The sequence below is a fragment of the Natrix helvetica genome, assembly GCF_964273705.1.
Source record: "Natrix helvetica genome assembly, chromosome: 8".
Classification (NCBI taxonomy): Eukaryota; Metazoa; Chordata; class Lepidosauria; order Squamata; family Natricidae; genus Natrix; species Natrix helvetica.
Genome location: NC_138559.1, coordinates 8,335,577 through 8,356,600, shown reverse-complemented (window position 1 = coordinate 8,356,600; position 21,024 = coordinate 8,335,577). Strand labels below are relative to the sequence as shown.

The following is a 21,024-nucleotide window of genomic DNA, read 5'->3' as shown; positions in this document are numbered from 1 at the left end:
TTGGCTGCCATTGAAATGGGGAGGGGGGTGGTATTTGGGAGGGGAAGCTTTAGTACAGGAGAGATTGTAAAGTTGGAGTTTTGGTCTCACCGTCAACTGCACATGCTGGAGATTAGCGCTTGGTGTCGGTCAAGGCCAACCGTCCGCATACCTACCTGATGATGCTCCTTGAAGATGGAACTCACATGACACCTAAGGGATTTACAGATTGGACAGTGGGATGAGGGTTACCAGGGGGAGGAGGTTGGTCACATATTGATATGTATGATTTCGCGCACTTTTGCCTCAGATCTTGCTTTGCTTAGCTGCTACCTTTTCATAACCAGTAAAAGTACTCTTAATTCTGCAAAATGGAGTTAAGTGGTGTCTTTCTTGGTTACTGAGGGAGGCTGGCTTGACAGTATGTTCCTAGCAGGGAATAAATAATAATCATCATCATCATCATCATCTCTACAAAAAACCACCCTACTTGGAACAACATATCCTCCGACGTTACCTTAGCAGTTCCTAGGTCCTTGGTTAGGACTCGAGCTATTGAGCTACCAACCAGCCCCAAAGGCTGTGAATCTCACCAAAGATTAACAATAATAATAATAATAATAATAATAATAATAATAATAATAATAATAATAATAATAATAATAATAATAATATGAAAAACAGCTGGATGATACATTAAATAGATGGAAAACCAAAGCTTTGCATGGACAGCACTTGAAAAATATTGAAGGAAAACGTGATGACAACTTGACATGGACATGGCTTAAGATGGGAACGATCAAGAAAGAAACGGAAGGTTTAATATTGGCTGCTCAAGAACAAGCACCACAAACTAATGCCATGAAAGCGAAGATACAAAAATCCACTGACAACCCAAACTGCCGACTTTGCAATTGCAAAGTTGAAACTGTTTCACATTTAATATGTGAATGCAGCAAAATCGCACAAACTGATTACAAAGCTAAACACGCCTAAGTTGCTAAATTAATCTACTGGTCATTATGTAAAAAATATGATTTACCTGTATCCAGAAAGTCATGGGAACATAAAGTGGAAAAAGTTTTCGAAAATGAGAAGGTGAAGATCTTGTGGGACTTTGGAATACAAACGGATCGTCATTTGGAGCACAACACGCCAGATATCATGGTTGTAGAGGGCCGAAGTGTACAGTTTATTGATATTGCTGTTCCTGGAGATGCCAGAGTTGAAGAAAAAGAAGTAGAAAAAATAATGAAATATCGTGACCTGGCCATCGAAACTACACGGCTACGGATGAAGCATTTAACAGTGATACCCATTGTCATCGGGGCACTTGGCACCATGTCCAAGAATTTTACAAGATACATCCACAAATTGCAGCTTCCTGCATTAACACCAGCGGAACTGCAAAAAACTGTGCTACTCGGAACATCTTATATTTTAAGAAGGTCCTTGGTTGATACCTGGGATGCTGTCAGCAAACGGTATCAACCATTAACACCAGTGACTGGTATTTGTAATGCATTTTTGAATGTTCAGTTGGCTGAGTTTCATGTTTAATGAATAAAGTTATTAATAATAATAATAATACCAATCAATGGTATTTGTGACACATCTTTAAATGTTCACTTGTCTGAGTTTCATGTTTAATGAATAAAAGAGATAATAACAACATTTTTAACATTGCCTAACATTGATATTAAAGCTTAATGGCCTTTGTTTTGCTATTTGGCATTTAGTCAAGAGATACTTCCATATTTATAAGCAACGGGCATTTAAAAAAAAAAACCCCTCTGTGAGCTTACTGGTTATTGACTGCTGTCTGTGTGCTAGGACTGAAAGAATCAAAACTTTCAGAACAAATTCACTCTACACTAAGAGAAAAAGCTCACAGTTTTAATAGGCAGCATGGTGATTAGATCGGGAGAAAGACAGAGAAGAAGAGGGTGGTGGAAGTTAGAACATAAAATAACAGGTTGAAGGAGGCCTTGGAAGTCTTCTAATCCAGCCGTCTGCTCAAGCAGAGACCCTACACCATTCCAGACAAATGGTTGTCCAGTTTCTCCTTAAATGGTTGTCCAGTGATGGAGTAACCACAACTTTTGAAGGCAACGCGTTCCACTGATCACTGTCAGGAAATCCCTTCTAGGCTGGATTTCTCCTTGATTAGGTTCTATCCATTGCTTCTAGTTCTGTCCTCTGGTCAATCCCCTCTTCTCTGTGATAGCCACCTCAATTCCCTGAAGACTGCCATCATGTCCCCCATAGTCCTTCTCTTCAATAGGCTAGCCATACCTAGCTCCCCCAACCATTCATCATACAATTTTAGTTTAATGAAAAGAAGGACCAGGGGAGACATGATAGCAGTGTTCCAATATCTCAGGGGCTGCCACAAAGAAGAGGGAGTCAAACTATTCTCCGAGGCACCTGAGGGCAGGACAAGAAGCAATGGGTGGAAACTAATCAAGGAGAGAAGCAACTTAGAACTGAGGAGAAACTTCCTGACAGTTAGAACAATTAATCAGTGGAACAGAATTTGCCTCCAGAAGTTGTGAATGCCCCAACACTGGAAGTCTTTAAGAAGATGTTGGATAGCCATTTGTCTGAAACGGTAGAGGGTTTCCTGCCTAGGCAGGGGGTTGGACTAGAAGACCTCCAAGGTCCCTTCCAACTCTGCTATTTTATTCTAATTTAGCCTCCAGCCCGTTCATCATCTTTGTTGCTCTTCTCTGCACTCTTTTTTGGGTCTCAGTGACTTTTTGGTGGTGTTGTTTGTCAGACCGTTAGTGTTTTTTTTTCTTCCACGGTGTTTGTAAGCTTCTTTTTGGCTATGAGAGCATGTTGGTGGTTTGGAAAGCAGCAAGCAGCTGAACCTGAGTGGGTTAACTGGGATGAGAAGCAATTTTGGCAGTTTTTCCACCCAGCTGGTTCCAATGCTTGTGCTCTTGTTTATTCTTGTTGTTGTTGGGTGTTGAGGACTTGGGAACTGTTGGTTGGGTGGGAAAGGTCCTTACACGTTTGATGAAAGAACTGCATTTCTTTGTTTTGGGCCTTTCACACTTGTTCACACAGGTTATGCCCAAGAAAGCCAAATCCGATCACTGAAATGGTTGTGTGCCATTCTGTATTGTTTATTACACTGTATTTATTTCAGTATGGGTAGATTTTTATCCAGAATAATGCTGAGCTCTGCTGTTCATATTGGATGATTTTTACTGAGAGAAAAGCAAAGAGAGAGAGAGAGAAAAGTCTTCGTCAAAACATGACTTGCTTTTGAGTCTCCTTTCTCATTTCAGTTGTCCTTTGTCCATTGTGAATATATTTGTGCACTTTCCATATGTTAATTTATTTGTTTGTTTGTTTGTCAAACACGTACAAGATAACAGGTATAAGTATAAACACGGACATGAATGAAGGAAATGAGTACAAATAGACAGGCATAGTAGGACAGGGATGGTAGGCACATTAGTGCGCTTATGCACCCCCCCTTTACAAGACCTCTTAGGAATGGGGTGAGGTCCACAGTAGACAGTTTAAGGTTGAAGCTGTGGGAGTTTGAGGACGTAACAATGGAGTCAGGTAGGGCATTCCAGGTGTTGACCACTCTGTTGCTGAAGTTGTATTTTCTGCAATCAAGTTTGGAGCGGTTTACCTTGAGTTTGTATCTATTCTTTGCCCGTATGTTATTGTGGTTGAAGCTGAAGAAGTCATTGAAGGCAAGATGTTATAGCAGACAATTTTGTGTACTATGCTTAGATTGGACCGCAGGCGGCGCAGTGCCTGATTGTCCAAGCCCAACATTTCGAGCCTGGTGCCATAAGGGATTCTGTTGTGAGCAGAGGAGTGGAGGACTCTTCTCGTGAAATACCTCTGGACCCGCTCAATCGTGTTAATGTCTGATATACAGTGTGGGTTCCAGGCAGATGAGCTGTATTCGAGAATTGGTCTGGCAAAGGTTTTATATGTGTGTGAAGAGCTGCCTTTTTCCACAAAGGGATGGGCTGGCATTCCTAAAGCTTAGCTTATTTCCATGTGTACACACTTGAAATAGTGTTGAGAGTGAGCTATGAGTTATAAAAAAGCAAAGAACCCATTTTTCCCCTTCCTTAACGTCTCTTCTCCCCCCGCCCCACCAGTTAACCAGGAATCGCTAATTGTTGGCTTATGCAACTTATTTCACTTCTCTTAAGGATCTGTGAGAACCTCTTTCGCCAGGACAGGGTGTATTCTTCTGGGAAGCTGTTGGGCAAGGCCTTCTCTGTAATGGAGCCACAGGCCAAATCAACACCCAGCTTGCCAACACTCTGCTTGCTGACACCAAACGTCCTTCTATAAAGTCTCGGTGGCGGCAATTGATATTTCTTTTGGAGAAAGGACTGGAAGATCCCAGACTTCCTCTCTTTCTAATAGGGCCTTTTTAGGAGAGGTGGGGCAGAAGAACTCCTGATTAACACAGCACAAGATGGGCTGGGACTGTTATCGGAGTTGTCCTGAGCCTCTTGCGTCAGCTGCAGGAATTCGGGGATCCCATACGAGTCTAAACAACCATTTGCCTGAAATGGTCTAAGGCAGTGGTGGCTATAACCTTTTTCTCCTTGTGTGCCGAAAGTGCATGTGCGTGCGCGACATGTGCCCACAACCATAATGCAATGAGCCCATGTGCATGTGCTCACGACCCCCTCATGCTCCCTCCACGCATGCACACAACCCCCTGTGCTCCCCCTCTACTTGCACGGGACCCCACTGTACCCTAGCAGGCCTCCCTGAAGCCTCCTAAAACTAAAAATGGGGTGCAGGGGGAGGGTGCTGCACCCCCCCCCATGCACCCCCACTCCCCTGCATGCACATGCACCCCCCTGCACATGCACGCACGTCTCCCGAAAATCAGAGAGCCAAAAATCAGATGGCCAGCGGGAGGTGCATGTGCATGCGCGGTGGAGCTGAGTTGGGTGACAGCTTGCGTGCCCGCAGAGGGGGCTGCACGTGCCACAGGTTTGCCATCAGGGGTCTAGGGCAGGGGTGTCAAACTCGATTTCATTGAGGGCTGCATCAGGGTTTTGTTTGACCTTGGGGGAGGGGGCATCAGAGGTGGGATTCTACCGGTTTGGCCTGGTTTGCGTGAACCAGTAGCTCCGAAGATCAGCTGAGAGCGAACCGGTTCACTCCGAACTTCAGGTGGGCCCGCCCGTCCGCCCACCCCTGGGCTATACTCACCTATATTTCCTTGCATTTTAGCCCAGCTATACATTATAGCCGCGGCAAAGTGGCTTGCTGCACCTCAGCTGTTTGGCTGTGAAGCGTGCATGCACGCACAGCATGTGTCAGGCATGTTTGGTGAAGCGCACGCTCACGAACCATTGCTAAACCGGTAGGATCGCACCCCTAGTGGGCATGGCCAGCTTGGCATCACACGTGTCAGTGCTTATGTTGCCCAAGCACTCTGCCAGGGAAAATGGGCTCCTGCAATGCTCTGCCAGGGAAAACGGAGCTCAGGAGGGCCACACATGGCCTGAGCTCCATTTTCACTGGCAGAGGCACAGCAGGGCCGTCCCTTCACTATTTCCAGGGCAGCCCCGTGGGCCAGATCTAAGCACCCCAGTGGGCTGGATTTGGCCCATGGGCCTTGAGTTTGACATCCCTGGTATAGGGTCTCCTGCTTGAGCCAGAAGACCTGCGAGGTCCCTCCCAACTCTATTATTCTATGTCCTGGATGTAATTGGAAGGCTACCCTTTGGTGGAGTAGTGCATCAAGCATTTGGATAGGAGAAAAGACTGGCACAATCATGTAAGGTGGTGAAGAAAGCAGGGCTATTGCCTTCAGTGAAAGGCAAAGCTAGTCTTTCCTGGTTTGAGTGAAATGGACTATGCCTTTAAGAGCAGGAGACAATCCAGGGTGTGGCATTTACTGGGATGATTCAGAAATCCTCTTTCCACACACCCTCAACCGGAAGATGGTAGAGCTTGGTCCGATGCCTCTGATGATCTAGATCATTGGTCACCAAACGGTGGTCCATGAGAAAATGTTGGCGGTCCACAGAAAAATATTTGCATTTTTGCATTTTTTTTATATTGCACTAAATCAGGGATCCTCAAATTATGGCCCCTGGGCCGGATACAGCCCACCAAAGCAATTAATCCCGCTCCTTGACAGGATGGGGCCCTTCAGGCACTTAGCTTGGTCACCTGTTTAGAAGCTCCAGCCCTTTCCTCTCTCCTTGGGAGTCCAGGCGCTTCAGCGAGCAGCGCACAAAAGTGTCAGCCGGGATCCTTGGGAGATGGAGTTTGCAGGGGGCCAATCTAGCGCCCGGGCTGGCTATGAGACAAACATTCATTCTTGGCCGTATTTGAGATTCCTAGCTGCAATGGACAGCAAAGCTAGGGTGGACCCAGGGCGCTTCTCTCTGCTAACAGGTGGCCAAGCTAAGTGCCTGAAGGACCCCGTCCCGTCAATAATTCATATTAGTGGTACGTGAGGTTTAAAATTATAAAATTAATGGTCCCTGAGGACCCAAAGGTTGGTGACCCCTGCTCTAGGAAACATCAGTGAAGGGAAGCTTAGTGAATTCCCTAACTCAACTTACTCTTCTGCTGGAATTTTTAGAGCTAAGATGTACTTATTTTGCACCTGCTGTGTGAACCTTGGCAAGATCTTGTTGCGCTCTTTCCTTGCGTGCTCTGGCTTGCATGTTTGGTATGCAGCTGTATCTATGTGTGCGCCGGAGTGTTGTGTGTATGTTTGTGTGTGTGTGTGTGTGGTGGAGAATCTTAGGTGTGTTACGGCCATCGGTCCACAGCTGCCTCACCAACCAGCGTCCTGCCATCTTTGTTCACTGCTGTGCCTTCTCTCCGTGCCATCTTCTGTTGTGTGGCAGATGCAAGAGGATCGAGGGAGCCCTAATGGCATCTTGGCACCATCCCAAAACTGACAAACTGAACTTGAGCAGTTCATCAAGCAACATTCCTGGCATTCCGGGGCTTTCAGCTCATCCTCTTCTCCCCTCCGTTGTCTCCTGCTCCCAACCCTTGTCCTGGGGCACCTGAAGCTTTGTGAAGTTGGCTCCATATGTTCAGTTGGTTTGACTTCTTCAACTGTGGTGAGGCTGATTTTTCTGGTTTCAGAAATCTCCATACCAGAAATCCCGGTTGGAATTTATTGTGCGCGTTTTTAGGGCTTTATTCTAGTTAGCGAACATACTTCCTTCCTCCTATTAATCCCTGAGGATTTTCCTGCTTAATTGTGAGACAATTTTAGCAAAAAAATGCCTTTGGTTCCCATCAGGATAGCCTTCCTCAACGTGAGAGATTTCAAGCAGTGGCCCTTCATACATCTGGAGGACACCCAGAGGGAAAAGTTGTATTAACACATTTCTTGGGTCTTACTCTTGAAATAGGTATATATGCGCTGTCTTAGTTTGGTATAAAATGAGATTATCATCACGTTCTTTTTTATATTTATATTTATAGGTAGGTAGGTAGGTAGGCAGGCAGGCAGGCAGGCACCAATCATATCTGCTTTATGTATTATGTATTAATCTCTCTCTTTCATATCCATCCATCCATGCATCCATGCATCTATCTATCTATCTTATCCACAGACATACCCCCCCCCCCCCCAAATATTATCTTAGTTATTGCTGGGTCTAAAATGGGTGTATGGAGATTTGGTCTAGGTGACGTTGATTTCCATCTTGGACGTAGGCCATAACAGGATTGTAAAACCAGCAGCAAACAATATAACTTGTCATATGGTGAGGGATAGTTGAAGTAAACAACTGCCATTTAGAGTAGTCACGTCTGTATTATGGGTAAAAAAGGAAGTTATGTAATCAAATTCTTGGCCATGGCTAGATCTTTTCTCCTAACAGGATGGACGGCCCATTTTTTAAAAATGTACATTGGTATTTCTTTAATAACTTCCCTCCTGCTTTTGACATGTTTTGCTGTGTTCTTCTTTTGGCTCCTGGTATTTTTGTCCAGCTTCTTATGGAATGCCACTTTGAAATGCAAGATAAAAATTTAAATTTGTACTTAGCAATAAACTCTTAGGCTGCCTAGAGCAGGGCTCACCAACCTTTCAGACTTCAGGGACCACTAAATTCATAATTTTAAACCAGTGGACCACTAATATGAATTTTTAAAAAAGAGAAATAGTATTTAGTGCAATATAAAAAATAGAAATAACTTTACTGCGCACCACTGAAATTTTCTTGCGCACCACTCGTGGTCTGCAAACCGCCAGTTGGTGACCACTGGCCTAGAAGACTTGGTTTGGTAGGATGGTGGTGGCCATGGAGATAGGGAACTCTTCCCAAGTCGAAAATTGCAATATGGAAAACAAGACAAATTCAGGATTTAAGGGTAAGCACTTCCCCCATCATCCCAAAACTGTCAGTAATAAAGACAATGGACTTCTAAGGTGTAGCGTGATTTTGTTTTCATTTTGGTGATGTCCAGTCACAGACTAAAATGCTGCATTTCTGCATACTGTGTGTCTCGTGTGTTCCAGGCAGAGGAAGAACTGGGGCTAAAGGGAACCAGGGAGTGGATTGGTGGTTCCAAATTCTTTGGTTTCACATAGTTCTCTCTTCCAGGGCTGAAAGTTTTGTACCCTGGAAAGGAATATCTTGTGCAATATAGTATGAGACACTTAGATTAAAAAATAATTTATTTTTGGACCATGTAAACATTTGAACTATGGTGCTGGAGAAGGCTCCTGCGAGTCCCTTGGACTGCCAGGTGATCCAACCGGTCAGTCCTAGAGGAGATCAACCCTGACTGCTCTTTAGAAGGCCAAATCCTGAAGAGGAAACTCAAATCCTTTGGCCACCTAATGAGAAGGAAGGACTCCCTGGAGAAGAGCCCAGTGCTGGGAAAGATTGAGGGCAAAAAAGGGAAGGGGACGACGGAGAATGAGGTGGCTGGATGGAGTCACAGAAGCAGTCAGCATGAGCTTAAATGGACTCCAGTGGATGGTAGAGGACAGGAAGGCCTGGAGGAATGTTGTCCATGCAGTCGCAATGGGTTGGACACGACTTCACGACTAACAACAATAACTGGAAGTTATAAGTAGTGCTTCATTTATACATTGTGGTTTGTGTAAACCTCAGATGGAATCTCTTCTGATTACAATTCCCATAATTCCCAGCCAGGTGGGTTGCGATTCCATGAGCTGTAATCGTCGTTCATCTGGAGGGTTTCAGATTTGGAAAGGCTGAAATTCAGTGTGGGCCACTTCTTGACTCTTACTGTCCTGATTTTTTGGAACAAACGTACTACTTCCCAAGATCCAGAGGTCCCTTTCTCTTGTCATCGTCAAGAAGACCCGTTCAGATCCGGCTTTTCCAAACAAGCTTTTGGAGGTTAACATCCGGCTTTGTGCATTCCACTTAACATTGTTTATATTCTGCCTTTTAATCCAAACTTTTATATTTTTACTCTATTTTTTTAGGAAGCTTAAGCATGCTTGAACTGATTGTGTGGTGTATTATGAACTGATCAGACTATTATAATTTGATGGGATGCCAGTTCTATAAACAAATGAGACAAACACTTTTCAAAATGGTAGTGATATTATCTCTTGCTCCAAAAACAAGCGTTTTCTGGCACCTGACATGTTGGTTTTGAAGATGCTGGAGGAGGCTTCATTTTTCTTGTAGGATTACGTGCATCGCGTACCTTCAGAGATAACTTTCACGGCATGGATAGCTTTTTATAAACATGCGAAGCTTAGAAAAAACAAACATTCTCTTTTTGTGTTTCTTTTCCTTGTTCAACCTCAGCATTTCCCCCCTTTATTATATCTCCTTTTAAAGTGTAGATCTTGGAATTATTTGTTTTCATAGATTTTGGTAGTTGGAATTCCAAGTCCAACCGGCCAGTTAAAGTCTTCCAGATAGATGGTTATCTAGCCACTTGTTCGGGTTGCAAGACTAATGATAATTGAGATAACATTCCTGATGTGTCAGTTATTCCCATATAAAAAGGGTGGCTCAGTGTCTAAGACGCTGAACTTGTTGATTAGAAAGGTCGGCAGTTCGAATCCCTAGCGCCACGTAACTGAGTGAGCTCCCGTTACTTGTCCCAGCTTCAGCCAACCTAGCAGTTTGAAAGCATGAAAAAATGCAAGTAGAAAAATAGGAACCACCTTTGGTGGGAAGGTCACAGCGTTCCGTGTGCCTTCGGCGTTTAATCATGCCGGCCACATGATCACGGACATCTTCGGACAGTGCTGGCTCTTCGGCTTTGAAACAGAGAAGAGCACCGCCCCCTGGAATCAGAAACGACTAGCACATATGTGTGAGGGGAACCTTTACCTTTACCCATATAAAGTTGAGCCCATCCTTGTATAATTGTGCTGCTATAAAGTCTTGCTGTTAACAAAGGTCGGACCTCCCGTCTGGCAACATTTAGTCTAAATCTGCCCTCCACGCCTTCCTCCTCACTTGGAGCACTTGGAGCCCCCCTCCCCAAATTTAGTTACAGGAGAAAAGAGGAATGTGAGAGCTTCAGATTTGCAAGAGTGACTTTGTGTATTTCTAGCAGTGTCAGATGCCAAAGGGAGAAAGTTCTGAATCCTCTAACACCCCACAAGGAACGTTCTCCAGGACTGATAAAAAGTGTGTTGTGAAAGAGGCTATAATTGCATTGCTGGTCCCTGTCCCATTCTCTTCCTAGTCACTGTAGTAACCTGACTCGCCTCCAAGAAAATGCTTCAGTTAGTAGGCTTAGCTTACGCCCTTTCCCATCAACAGTGTTAGACTAAAGCTATGATGACGAACCTATCGCATGCATGCCAGAAGTGGCACACAGAGCCATCTCTCTGGGCATGTGCGCCATTGCCCATTGCTCTTTCGGATTCCGGTGTGCTGGCCATCTGGTCTTCATATGCACAGGAGTGCTGGAAACCAGAAGAGTAGCTGCCCTGTGGGCATGCGCATGGTGGGAAGATGACCTTCCGGTTCCCGGCATGTGTATGCGCACTGGCTAACTGGTCTTCCAGTTTCTGGTGAGCATGGGCATGAAAAAACCAGCTGCTGGTGTGCATGCGCACGCTGGAAACTGGAAGATCATCTTCCCAGCGTGCACATGCACACGCACCCCGGGTGGCTGCTGCTCCTGTTTCTGGCATGTGTGCGCATGTGCGCTCCTGTTTCGGCAGTCGGTGCCAAAAAGGTCGTGGACTAAGGACTAAGTGTTTGACTAAGGAGCGAGGTTGGCTGTGGAATTCTGGGAGTTGAAGTCCAAAAGTCTTGGACACCTGGCATAGAGCAGGCGTGTCAAACTCTGTTTCATTGAGGGCCGCATCAGGGTTGTGTTGGGCCTTGGTGGGGGGGGGGCTGAGGTAGATGTGGCAGGGTAAGCATGGCCAGCTCAATGTCACTCGTGTCGGGAGCGCCTCTTGTGGCCTGAGTGCTCTGCCAGCAAAAATGGGCTCCATTTTCGGCTGCAACAACCTCCTGCAAGCCTCTGCCAGTGAAAAGGGAGCTCGGGAGGGTTAGGGTCCCTCCTGAGCTCCATTTTTGCTAGCAGAGGCACCACAGGCTGGTCCTTTGCTGTTTCCAGAGCAGCCCTGCGGACCAGATCTAAGCACCCTGTGGGCTGGATGCGGCCCTCGGGCCTTGAGTTTGATACCCCTGGTGTAGAGGCTCCATTGATGATTGACGTAAAGGTATTGCTTTTGCTAGTGAGATTTTTACCTTCTTTTTCCCACTTGCCATGAAACGGATCGAGAGTAGCATGATGTCTGCAAAGTGTCAGCCCAGTGTCAGGGTTTCAAATAGCAAAAGGCAAAGTACTGCTCAAAGTTCCAATTTATTAAGAGAGCCGTGTTGGCACATCTGAGAAAACCCGAATCTGAAAGCTTCCCGGTTTTTCCCACCCAGTTGAAAGTTCATGATCTTGCCCTCACACCCACAAGCCCCTCTTTTTCCACTGCCATGCTGGTAGCTTCCACCCATCCAATTCCGGTCAGGTGCAGAGGTGCAAAGACAAAGGATGACCTTGGCTTTCTAGAAAGAATTTTGTTATGGCTACATCTCATCTAACTCCGTACAATTCCCCCCTCCCATTTCCCCACAATAGAAAATGCATAGTAGAATAATAGAAAGTGTGGCAGGCCAAAGATCCAAAGGAAAAGATGGGTGCAGGCCTGACACCCAGCCTGTTCTGCTAGGACAGGGGTGTCCAAACTTGGCAACTTTAAGACTTGTGGACTTCAACTCCCAGAATTCCCCAGCCAGCAGAGCTGGCTGGGGAATTCTGGGAGTTGAAGTCCACAAGTCTTAAAGTTGCCAAGTTTGGACACCCCTGTGCTAGGAGAAGAGACTGCTCAGCAGTTGGAAGTCAGAACTGAAATCCACAGGTCTTAAGATTGCCAAAGTTGGATACCCCTGCTCTACAGCCTGCCCTCTTCTCCTTCTCAATGCAGTTGGGTTCTTTTGCGCTCACCCCCTCCATAATTCCCTTCTCCTTAATGAATTCCAGCTCTCAGCTACATCAAAGTGCATTCTTCTTGAGCGAATATAAAAGGAACCACTCTGTCCCACTCACCCACTCCCTGCTCCCAATTTTAGTGTCTGGGGTTGGGGGCGGGGAGTGTATCCCAAACCTCCCCTTGTTCTGGGGCCCGGAGTCAGCATCTCTTCTGATGTAAGGTAATTTGGAGTGGCAGAACCTTCTTTTAATCCATGGTTAAGTAGCCGTCTCTGTCGCATCTTGGCTGGAGCAAAGAGCTATTCGGGAAGCCCTTAATTGTGCCATCTGTGCTTCATTGAAAGTGCTTGGAGTCAACACCCTGTGGGAGAGGCAAACTGTCTTGGTTAAGGAAGGGTTATTTATTTATTTATGGTGGGGTGCTGGTGTGAGATGAAAGAATACCTAAGGGGTCTCCGATGTGGCAGTTCCCTCCCTTGAAGAAACTGAAGCTGGATGGAGAAACAGAGGAGAAGATTCCAGGGCATTTTCAGTTTTGGCAGTGATGTTGGCCAAGCTCTCCTGCTTTTAGTTGCCTCTTTATTTGTGCCAAGAAAGAAAGCACTGATTATTTTTCCTTCCCCAATAGAAGAGACTATTTTTGTAGCTCTGGCTTGCACTGTGAGGTCCTTGGTGCTCTCTGAGCTTGCTTGTTTTCTTGCAGTTATTCCATTTCCAAACTAGGTAATGAAAGTTGGGTAGTGGTTAGGTAGTGAGACGTCTACAAGAAAACAACCAAACTTGGAGAGATCGAATATGGGTGGTCACCAGAATGAGAGATTTTCTCTTCTGAGCTTTCGGATTCCTACTGAAGGCCATCTTGTTTCTACTGGAATAAGTGCTTTGGGCTATTCTGTGAGTCGTATTTATGTGGTGCATTCCTACTTGTTAATTGGTGTGTTGATGACTGGCCATTGGCTGCTGTTTCCTTGGGCTGCCAAGCCCTCTGCTTCCAAGTACTTGATAACGTGGATCAGCACTCCTGTTGACTGACAAGGGGCCTGATGATCTTTAGCTCAGAAGAGTAAACCTCTGTTCCAAGTGACCGACCCAGATTCAATCTTGGAACATTATCATGAAGCTTCATGAAGGAAGGAAGTATATTTGCCTTCCTTCATGAAGCTCAAAGGAGAACCAAGGGCTTCACACTTTCTTGATCTTGGAGGAGACCTTGCTTCCAATGAGAAGTCTGTTAACTGAGCCCTTCCCTTGACAATGTCTGCCTTGGACCTGATACCTTCTCACCCCTCACAGTCACCACGTTGTTGTTGTTGTTGGTGGTGGTGGTGGTGGTGGTGGTGGTTCTTCTTCTTCTTCTTCTTCTTCTTCTTCTTCTTCTTCTTCTTCTTCTTCTTCTTCTTCTTCTTCTTCTTCTTCTTCTCCTCCTCCTCCTCCTCCTCCTCCTCTTCCTCCTCCTCCTCCTCCTCTTGAACTAGACGGGGAAATTGGTAGAACTCAACAATGTCAATATTTTTGTTAGCGGTCCCTTCTTTCACAAGTGGGTTGGTGAACCTGTCAGTCAACTGATTGCTTAAAATACTTTGGTTCTTAACTATGTGCCTTTGTCCTCTTGTCTTATCAAAGGTCACAGCAGTTTTCTCCCAGCCAGATCAATGGAGAAAGTTCCCCAGAGATGTTGGCCATACGATTTCAGGTAAGGACTCCTTTCATTCCAGCTTGCTAGATGGGGTTGGATGAGAATCAATCCAACTTCATTAAGAGGGCCACAAATTACTCTGCTTCTCACAGCAACTTTGTTTTGCCTGTGTGTGAAGGAGGAGCTATATGGGTACAACCAGTACTGACCTTGGTAGTAATCACATCACTGGTCTTTTTGGTACCATGACTTTTCTTCAGAAGTTAACAATATGTGGGAAGAAACCAGTCAGGGTTATTGTTGTTAGTTGGGAAATCGACCCATTGCAACCCCATGGACAACGTTCCTCCAGGCCTTTCTGTCCTCTACCATCCTCTGGAATCCATTTAAGCTCATGCCTGCTGCTTCAGTGACTCCAGCCAGCCACCTCATTCTTTGCCGTCCCCTTCTTCTTTTGCCCTCAGTCTTTCCCAGCATGAGGCTCTTCTCCAGGGAGTCCTTCCTTCTCATTAGGTGGCCAAAGTATTTGAGTTTCCTCTTCAGGATCTGACCTTCTAAAGAGCAGTCAGGGTTGATCTCCTCTAGGACTGGCCGGTTTGATCACCTTGAATCCAAGGGACTTGCAGGAGTCTTCTCCAGCACCATAGTTCAAAGTCCTCCATTCTTTGGCGCTCAGTCTTTCTTATGTTCCAACTTTCACAGCCATTCATTGCAACTGGGAAAACCAGAGCCTTGACTATGCACACTTATGTTGGCAGGGTAATGACTCTGCTTTTTAGTATTTTGTCTAGATTTGCCATAGCTTTCCTCTCCAGGAGCAAGCGTCTTTTAATTTCTTGGCTCCTTTTATTATTAGGGAAGAAGTGTGATCTTAGTCATCCAATTTTGGGATTCTATAAAAGAACTGCTAGTATTAAGTTGTGCCTACTGTGTTGATGTCTCTTTAATTTTCTGTAAACAGCTTATTCTTCTCAACTTGTTTTTTTTTTTAAATTATGTTTGCCTTTTCCAACAGGATGTGGTGAGAACTAGAGACAATGGTCATAATTCAGTGAGATCTTCCTTCTCAATCCCAGCTTCCATCAGTCCACGTCCCACCAGCCCCTACAGTCCTTCATCTCCTGGGTATCGACCTGGCAGCCCATACAGCCCAGTGAGACCCAGTCTGACCACAGAGATCAGAGGGGAGCCTGTGATAAACAGCCGCAGGTAGGCTACACCTTTAGGAACTGAATCAGACCAAACGCCTGTTGAGTCTGCCCATAGAAACGTCGAAAGAAAGACGTGGAGAACAAAATCTTTGGCATTCATCCACCCAAAGCTAGTAGGATGAAAAATGTACCTTCTTAGATCAGGAGGAACTTGCATGTAATTATGTTAGCTGGCACCACACTTCCCTTTCATTGAAGGTGCATTCATGAAGAATTGTTTTATAGTTTTGAACAAGTTGGACTAGAAATGAGGAGACCCAATTTCAAATAGACAGTTGAGCTCACTAAGACAGGGGTCTCCAACTGTGGCAACTTTAACACTTGTGGACTTCAACTCCCAGAGTTGAGGAATTCTGGGCCAGCCATATCTTCCATATCTAACCTATTTTACAGAATTCCTTGACTGGGAAGGAAAGATTTCCAGTCCTACATCTAAAAAAAGTCTCCTTCAATTTTCAGAAGAAAAGGCAGGATGTTAATGCAGTAAATTAATATATTTGTTTAATTGGGGAATCAGTGTTAATGGAGAGCTTCCAGAAATAATAGTAAATGAAGTATACATAATACGATTAGAACTATTAAGATTCTATTATGTTTAGAGTATTGCTTAAAGTATTGAAAATAACGTGAATTATTTTTTTAAAAAATCAATACTAATTGCCATTGAGAATTACAGGCATACAATTATTTAACTTTTCATCCAAAGTTTATAAGATAAATTTTAAAAGAACCATTGCAATTCACATCGAAGTACAAATTAGTTATAAGCTTCACTCTTGAACTAATTATTTAATGTTAAGATTCCTATTGTTACTTAACGTTTATATATGTAGTCCTCAATTTACACTACACTGGGGCCTGGAATTCTGTCATAAGTTACTGCAGTCATAAAGCGAGCCATCACGCATCAACATAGAAACTCTGAACTACATATTAGTTATAAGTTTCACTCTTGATCTCATTATTTAATGTTAAGATTTCCATTGTTAATTAATGTGTATACAGCCAACCGAACTTGAAGTCCTGAAAATGACCGAAGTTGCTCAACACTGCCCCAAGCACATACTTCTTCCTATTTCTTTTCCATAATAAGCAATTTCCATGTTTCTGTGCTCTTTTTTTAAGCTTCCAGTCAATGGGGACTTCACCTCAGAGTCAGCAAGAGTCAAGCAACAGACAGGTAAAAAGTGTGTGAGCTCAAACTCCTTTGGGGATTCTGGAATCTGGGGACGATACGTACGTACATAGCTATTCTGAGCACTTTGTTCTGGAAAACAGCGTATTTGTGATACAGGTGATTTATAGGAAACCATTTGACTGTGGGAAAAAACCAGAAGGAGCATGGAAGGAAAAGGTAGAGGGGGAGCTCGTAAGAAATGCCGTTAAACCCACATACTTGGCTGAATTCTCTGCTTCTTTAATAGCTTTAGCAGCAGGGAGCCATCATAACAAGCCATATACCCAGAGAAGCATAGTCAGCTAATATTTTTGTAACGTGATCAAAGAGGTGTGTGGGGGGAAAAACTTATTTCCACTTAACAATGATTCGACCTGCGATTCTCTTCCCCTTTTTGTAGAACTTGTAGTATCACCTCTTCAGCTGATGACTCATTCATGACTCCATTGCCCTCAGCTAGCCAAGGGACTTCTGTAGCCTTTGTTGGCCCTTCAGGCTTAATGTCTCAGCTGTTGATCTTGTTGCTTTGAACTGGCTGCTAACCTTGCACAAGTCTCTGCGGCCCACTGCGCACCTGGCCAGCTGGCTGGGGACACGTGCTTGTTCCTGCCTCATGTCTCCAAGCAACAAGTGGGATCCATGGGAGGCCAAACCAGTTTGGGGAGATGCTGCGTGCATCTTTTACACAAGGGACAGGGTGAAGTCCTTCCTCCTGAGGCCTATTAAAAGTATCTTTTGCAAGTACATCCACGATTGCCTCAGCCAAAGAGACCTACCTGTTCACAGGTAGTTCATGAGGGAAGCCCCTGGTGTGGATTCGTAGCATCTCGTGATGCTTTTAGAGGAGCAGCAAGAGAAGAAGTTGTAGAGAAGTTGGAAGTTAAACAGCTAAGCTTTTCAATGATATTAGCAGCCACCTGAGAAGGTCTTAGCTCTCAAAAATCTTATCAAGTTATATTTCTTCTCCACCTCCTCCACTCTTTTATTTACAAGTAGTTTAAGGTCCTCAAACTCCCCGAGTCCCTTCGGGGAGAGGGGGCGGTCTAGAAATCTAATTAAATAAATAAATAAATAAAACTACAGTCCATGGGCCAGATACGTGCAATGAACGCTTGTGTTGCTGCAGAGAGTCTCCCCCTTCGGGGACTTTTTGTGTGGGTTGGAGGGGGGCAGAAATTCCAACTTGGGGTCTGCTTCAGCCTCCTGGTGCGGGGCTTTGGGCGAAGGCTGGAGGGAAGCGCCGCTGGTGGCGAAGAGCCAGAGGGCCTCATTCCAGTGAGACTGCATCGTGGCCTGGAACTGGCTGACCATCTCAGCCAGCTGAGCCTCCAGGTGCCGGTACTTGGCCTTGCACTCCCGCAGGTCTTCCCTCTGCTTGGAAAGCCTATGTTCATAGTCCTCAGTGAGGTGCTGAGCCTCCTTCTCAGTCGTCAGATCCAATTTGAACTGAGCTGTTTTGCCAACTCTTTCTCATGGTGGCTGCTTAGTTCCAACAACTGCTTCCTGTTGGGGCCCTAAGGAGCTCGGGTGGGTGGGCCGGTGAGGAGTGGCTGGTAGGAGAGGGGCGAGTAGAGGCTGGCGAGGTGCCCCTCGATCTGAGCAGCATCAAGTTGACCATGCCCATCCAGTCACATGACCACCTAGCCACACCCACCCAGCCAGTCATTAGGCAGATCATATTAGTGGTCTGCAGGATTTAAAATTATGAATTTAGTGGTCTCTGAGGTCCGAAAGGTTGGTGAAACCTTGTTCTAGACCAAGGTCCCTTGCTCTCAGTTTTACAATTCTCAGAGCCTTCTGAAAAATTGAATGGACACGTTCTACACAATAGCTATACCATCCTAAAATAGCCTTTGCGCCTTTCCAAATTGGAGCCAACCTACACATCCCTACCAAACCTCTTGGAAAACAAATGGAAAATATTGATTCTTCTGCCCACATATATGATGTGGCCCCACTCATCTTGTATTGCTTTGTTGCCCACTAGGATTTCTTTACGTCATCAGAAATATTATGCATTGCCTTTGATTGGCCATCCCTGCATCCCCTGTTTTTGCTTGAAAATATTTTTCAATCACTTTATTTCTAAAAAAAAAAAAAGGAATAATAATTGTGGTTCTCTTTGGGATGGGATTTGAAGGATAGTGATGCAGATATGGGCAGGGTGGCCATGGATGTAATCTCTCTCTATATATAAATGTGTGTGTGTATTTGTGTGTGTGTATTCCAGCATAACTCTGGAACGTCTCGAGCAATTTCAACCAAACTTGGTACACAGATGACTTAACTCTCTGGAAACAAATACTGTGGGGGTAAGAAACCCCTTAAGACCCCTTGGGTGTGTGTGTGTTCTGCTAAGATACAGCCTGTTGTGCCTTAAAATGGCTTCTACTCTACTGCCGTAAAATGGCTTCCACCATGCAGCGCAGTGGAGTTGCCATGGTAACGGCTTCACAGTACACCACAAGGGGGCTCCCTCTGGTAAGGGGGAAAATCCAACATTAGAAATTACATTTGGTCTGGACATTTCCCCCCTATAGATAAATATCCAGGCAACACCGGGTTATCAGCTAGTAATTAATAGAATTAAGCATGATAGAATTTCTATAGAAAATCCAGTTATCTCTGTGGAAATTGCTAACTTCCCCTATGATAACCAGAACAGGAAGACCGAATTGAAAGAGATCTTGGAGGTCTTCTAGTCCAACCCCCTGCTCAAGCAGGAGACCCCATACCAGTCCAGACAAGTGGCTATCCAATATCTTCTTAAAAGCCTCCATTTATGGAGCACCGGCAATGTTTGAAGACAAGCTGTTCCACTGGCTAATGGTTCTCACCATTAGGAAATTTGCCCTTAGTCCTAGGTTGGCTCTTTTCTTGTTTAGTTTCCATCCATTGTTTCTTGTCTGATGCTTTTTCTGATGCTTTGGAAAATTGACTGGCCCTCTCTTCTTTGTGGCAGCCTCACAAATGTTGGAACACTGTTGTCATGTCACCCTAGTCCAGGGGTGTCCAAACTTGGGAACTTTAAGACTTGTGGACTTCAACTCCCAGAATTCCCCAGCCAGCCATGCTGGCTGGGGAATTCTGGGAGTTGAAGTCCACAAGTCTTAAAGTTCTCAAGTTTGGACACCCCTGCCCTAGTCCATTGCATGCCAAAAGCAGGGAGAGCGCGGGGGCGTCGTGCCCGTGCACACAAGCCCACCCCCATAATTCTATGTGCCCACACACACACACCGGCACTTGCACACGGACAACCTGTTTTTTGCACGACCCTTTTTTTGGTCTCCCCAGGCTTCAGAGCCTTCTTAGCAGCCTGGGGAGGGTGAAAACGGCCTTCCCCACGCCCCCAGACGCCGAAAACAGCTTGTGTCCCTACTTCTGGTCGGCCCAGAAGACCCGAAAATCAGCTGTCCGGCGCGCTCCCCTGTGTGCCAGAGCTGAGCTTGCGTGCCCACCGATACTGCTCTGCGCGCCACCTGTGCCATAGGTTTGCCATCACAGCCCGTTCCGTCTTTTCACTGGATCCCATGAAGCTTTTAAAATGTATATCTGCTATTAATTTCTTGGAAATCAGGACCACTTTGATAGTTAGGCTGTGTAAAGTATTTTCCCATGAGAAAACTTTCAGTCACTCTTACCCCCCCCCCAGCCCCACCCCCTTCTTATGTTTGATGAAGATCAGTTCCAGTCTCCACTGGGGGATAAAACAAAAGGGTTCGACACAATTGGAGATTGTGTAATCCTGAAATGAAGCATTCAGATTTAAATCCGCTAACCCAACCTGCTTCCTTCGTGCGGTTTCAGTGGCTGCATTGTACGGCATGGGTTTGTTCAAACCAATAGTTCAGTTCAATCCATAAATCAATTGCTTACATCCCGAAGGCTTTAAGCAGATGTCAGGAGGAAAAGAGATTGCCCTGCCCTGTGAAACTATAATCTAACAAAAATATTCAACTCAACATTTTTCTCCACCCTTAGTCAGTGTAATCCTGAGCCCTGAAGGACGCATCAAACTGGTTGGACTTAATGCTTTTGTATGTTGTTCAATCTGGATTTGGCAAGTTGGTAGCTCTCAAGAATGTTCATTCTGTAATGCTGCTCTCTCCCTCCCTCCCTCTCTCTCTCTCTCCCTCTCTCCCCCCTCTCTCCCTCTCTCCCTCCCTCCCTCTCTCCTCCCTTCCCTCTCCCCTCCTCTCTCTTTCTCCCTCTTCCATTCTCCCCCTCTCTTTGCCAGAAGATGGCCATAAATGGAAACATGGAGATCATTTAGAGGGCAGGGGTCTCCAACCTTGGCAACTTTAAAACTTGTGAACTTTAACTCCCAGAATTCCTCAGCCAGCAAAGAATTCTGGCAGTTGAAGCCCACAAGTCTTAAAATTGCCAAGGTTGGGGACTCCTGATTTAGGGGACAATATTTAAATGAGAATACAAGTTGATGTAGCAGAGAGATCAACCTGCCAACAAAAGTGTGTCTAGTCAAGGCGATGGTTTTCCCAGTTGCAATGTATGGCAGTGAAAGTTGGACCATAATGAAGGCTGAACGCCAAAGAATGGAGGCCTTTGAACTCTGGTGTTGGAGAAGACTC

At 45.3% G+C, this 21,024-nt stretch overlaps 1 protein-coding gene across 2 annotated transcripts in view; it reads left to right on the top strand.

Moving 5' to 3' along the window:
• The window catches only part of PDLIM2 (PDZ and LIM domain 2), a 91,228-nt gene that overhangs the window by 34,904 nt on the left and 35,300 nt on the right, over positions 1–21,024 (top strand). For both annotated transcript variants that reach the window (XM_081960805.1, XM_081960806.1), the window contains exons 4-6: positions 14,035–14,104; positions 15,063–15,256; positions 16,384–16,438. In XM_081960805.1, coding sequence (XP_081816931.1) covers positions 14,035–14,104; positions 15,063–15,256; positions 16,384–16,438 — 319 coding nt within the window. The remainder of the gene's footprint in view (positions 1–14,034; positions 14,105–15,062; positions 15,257–16,383; positions 16,439–21,024) is intronic.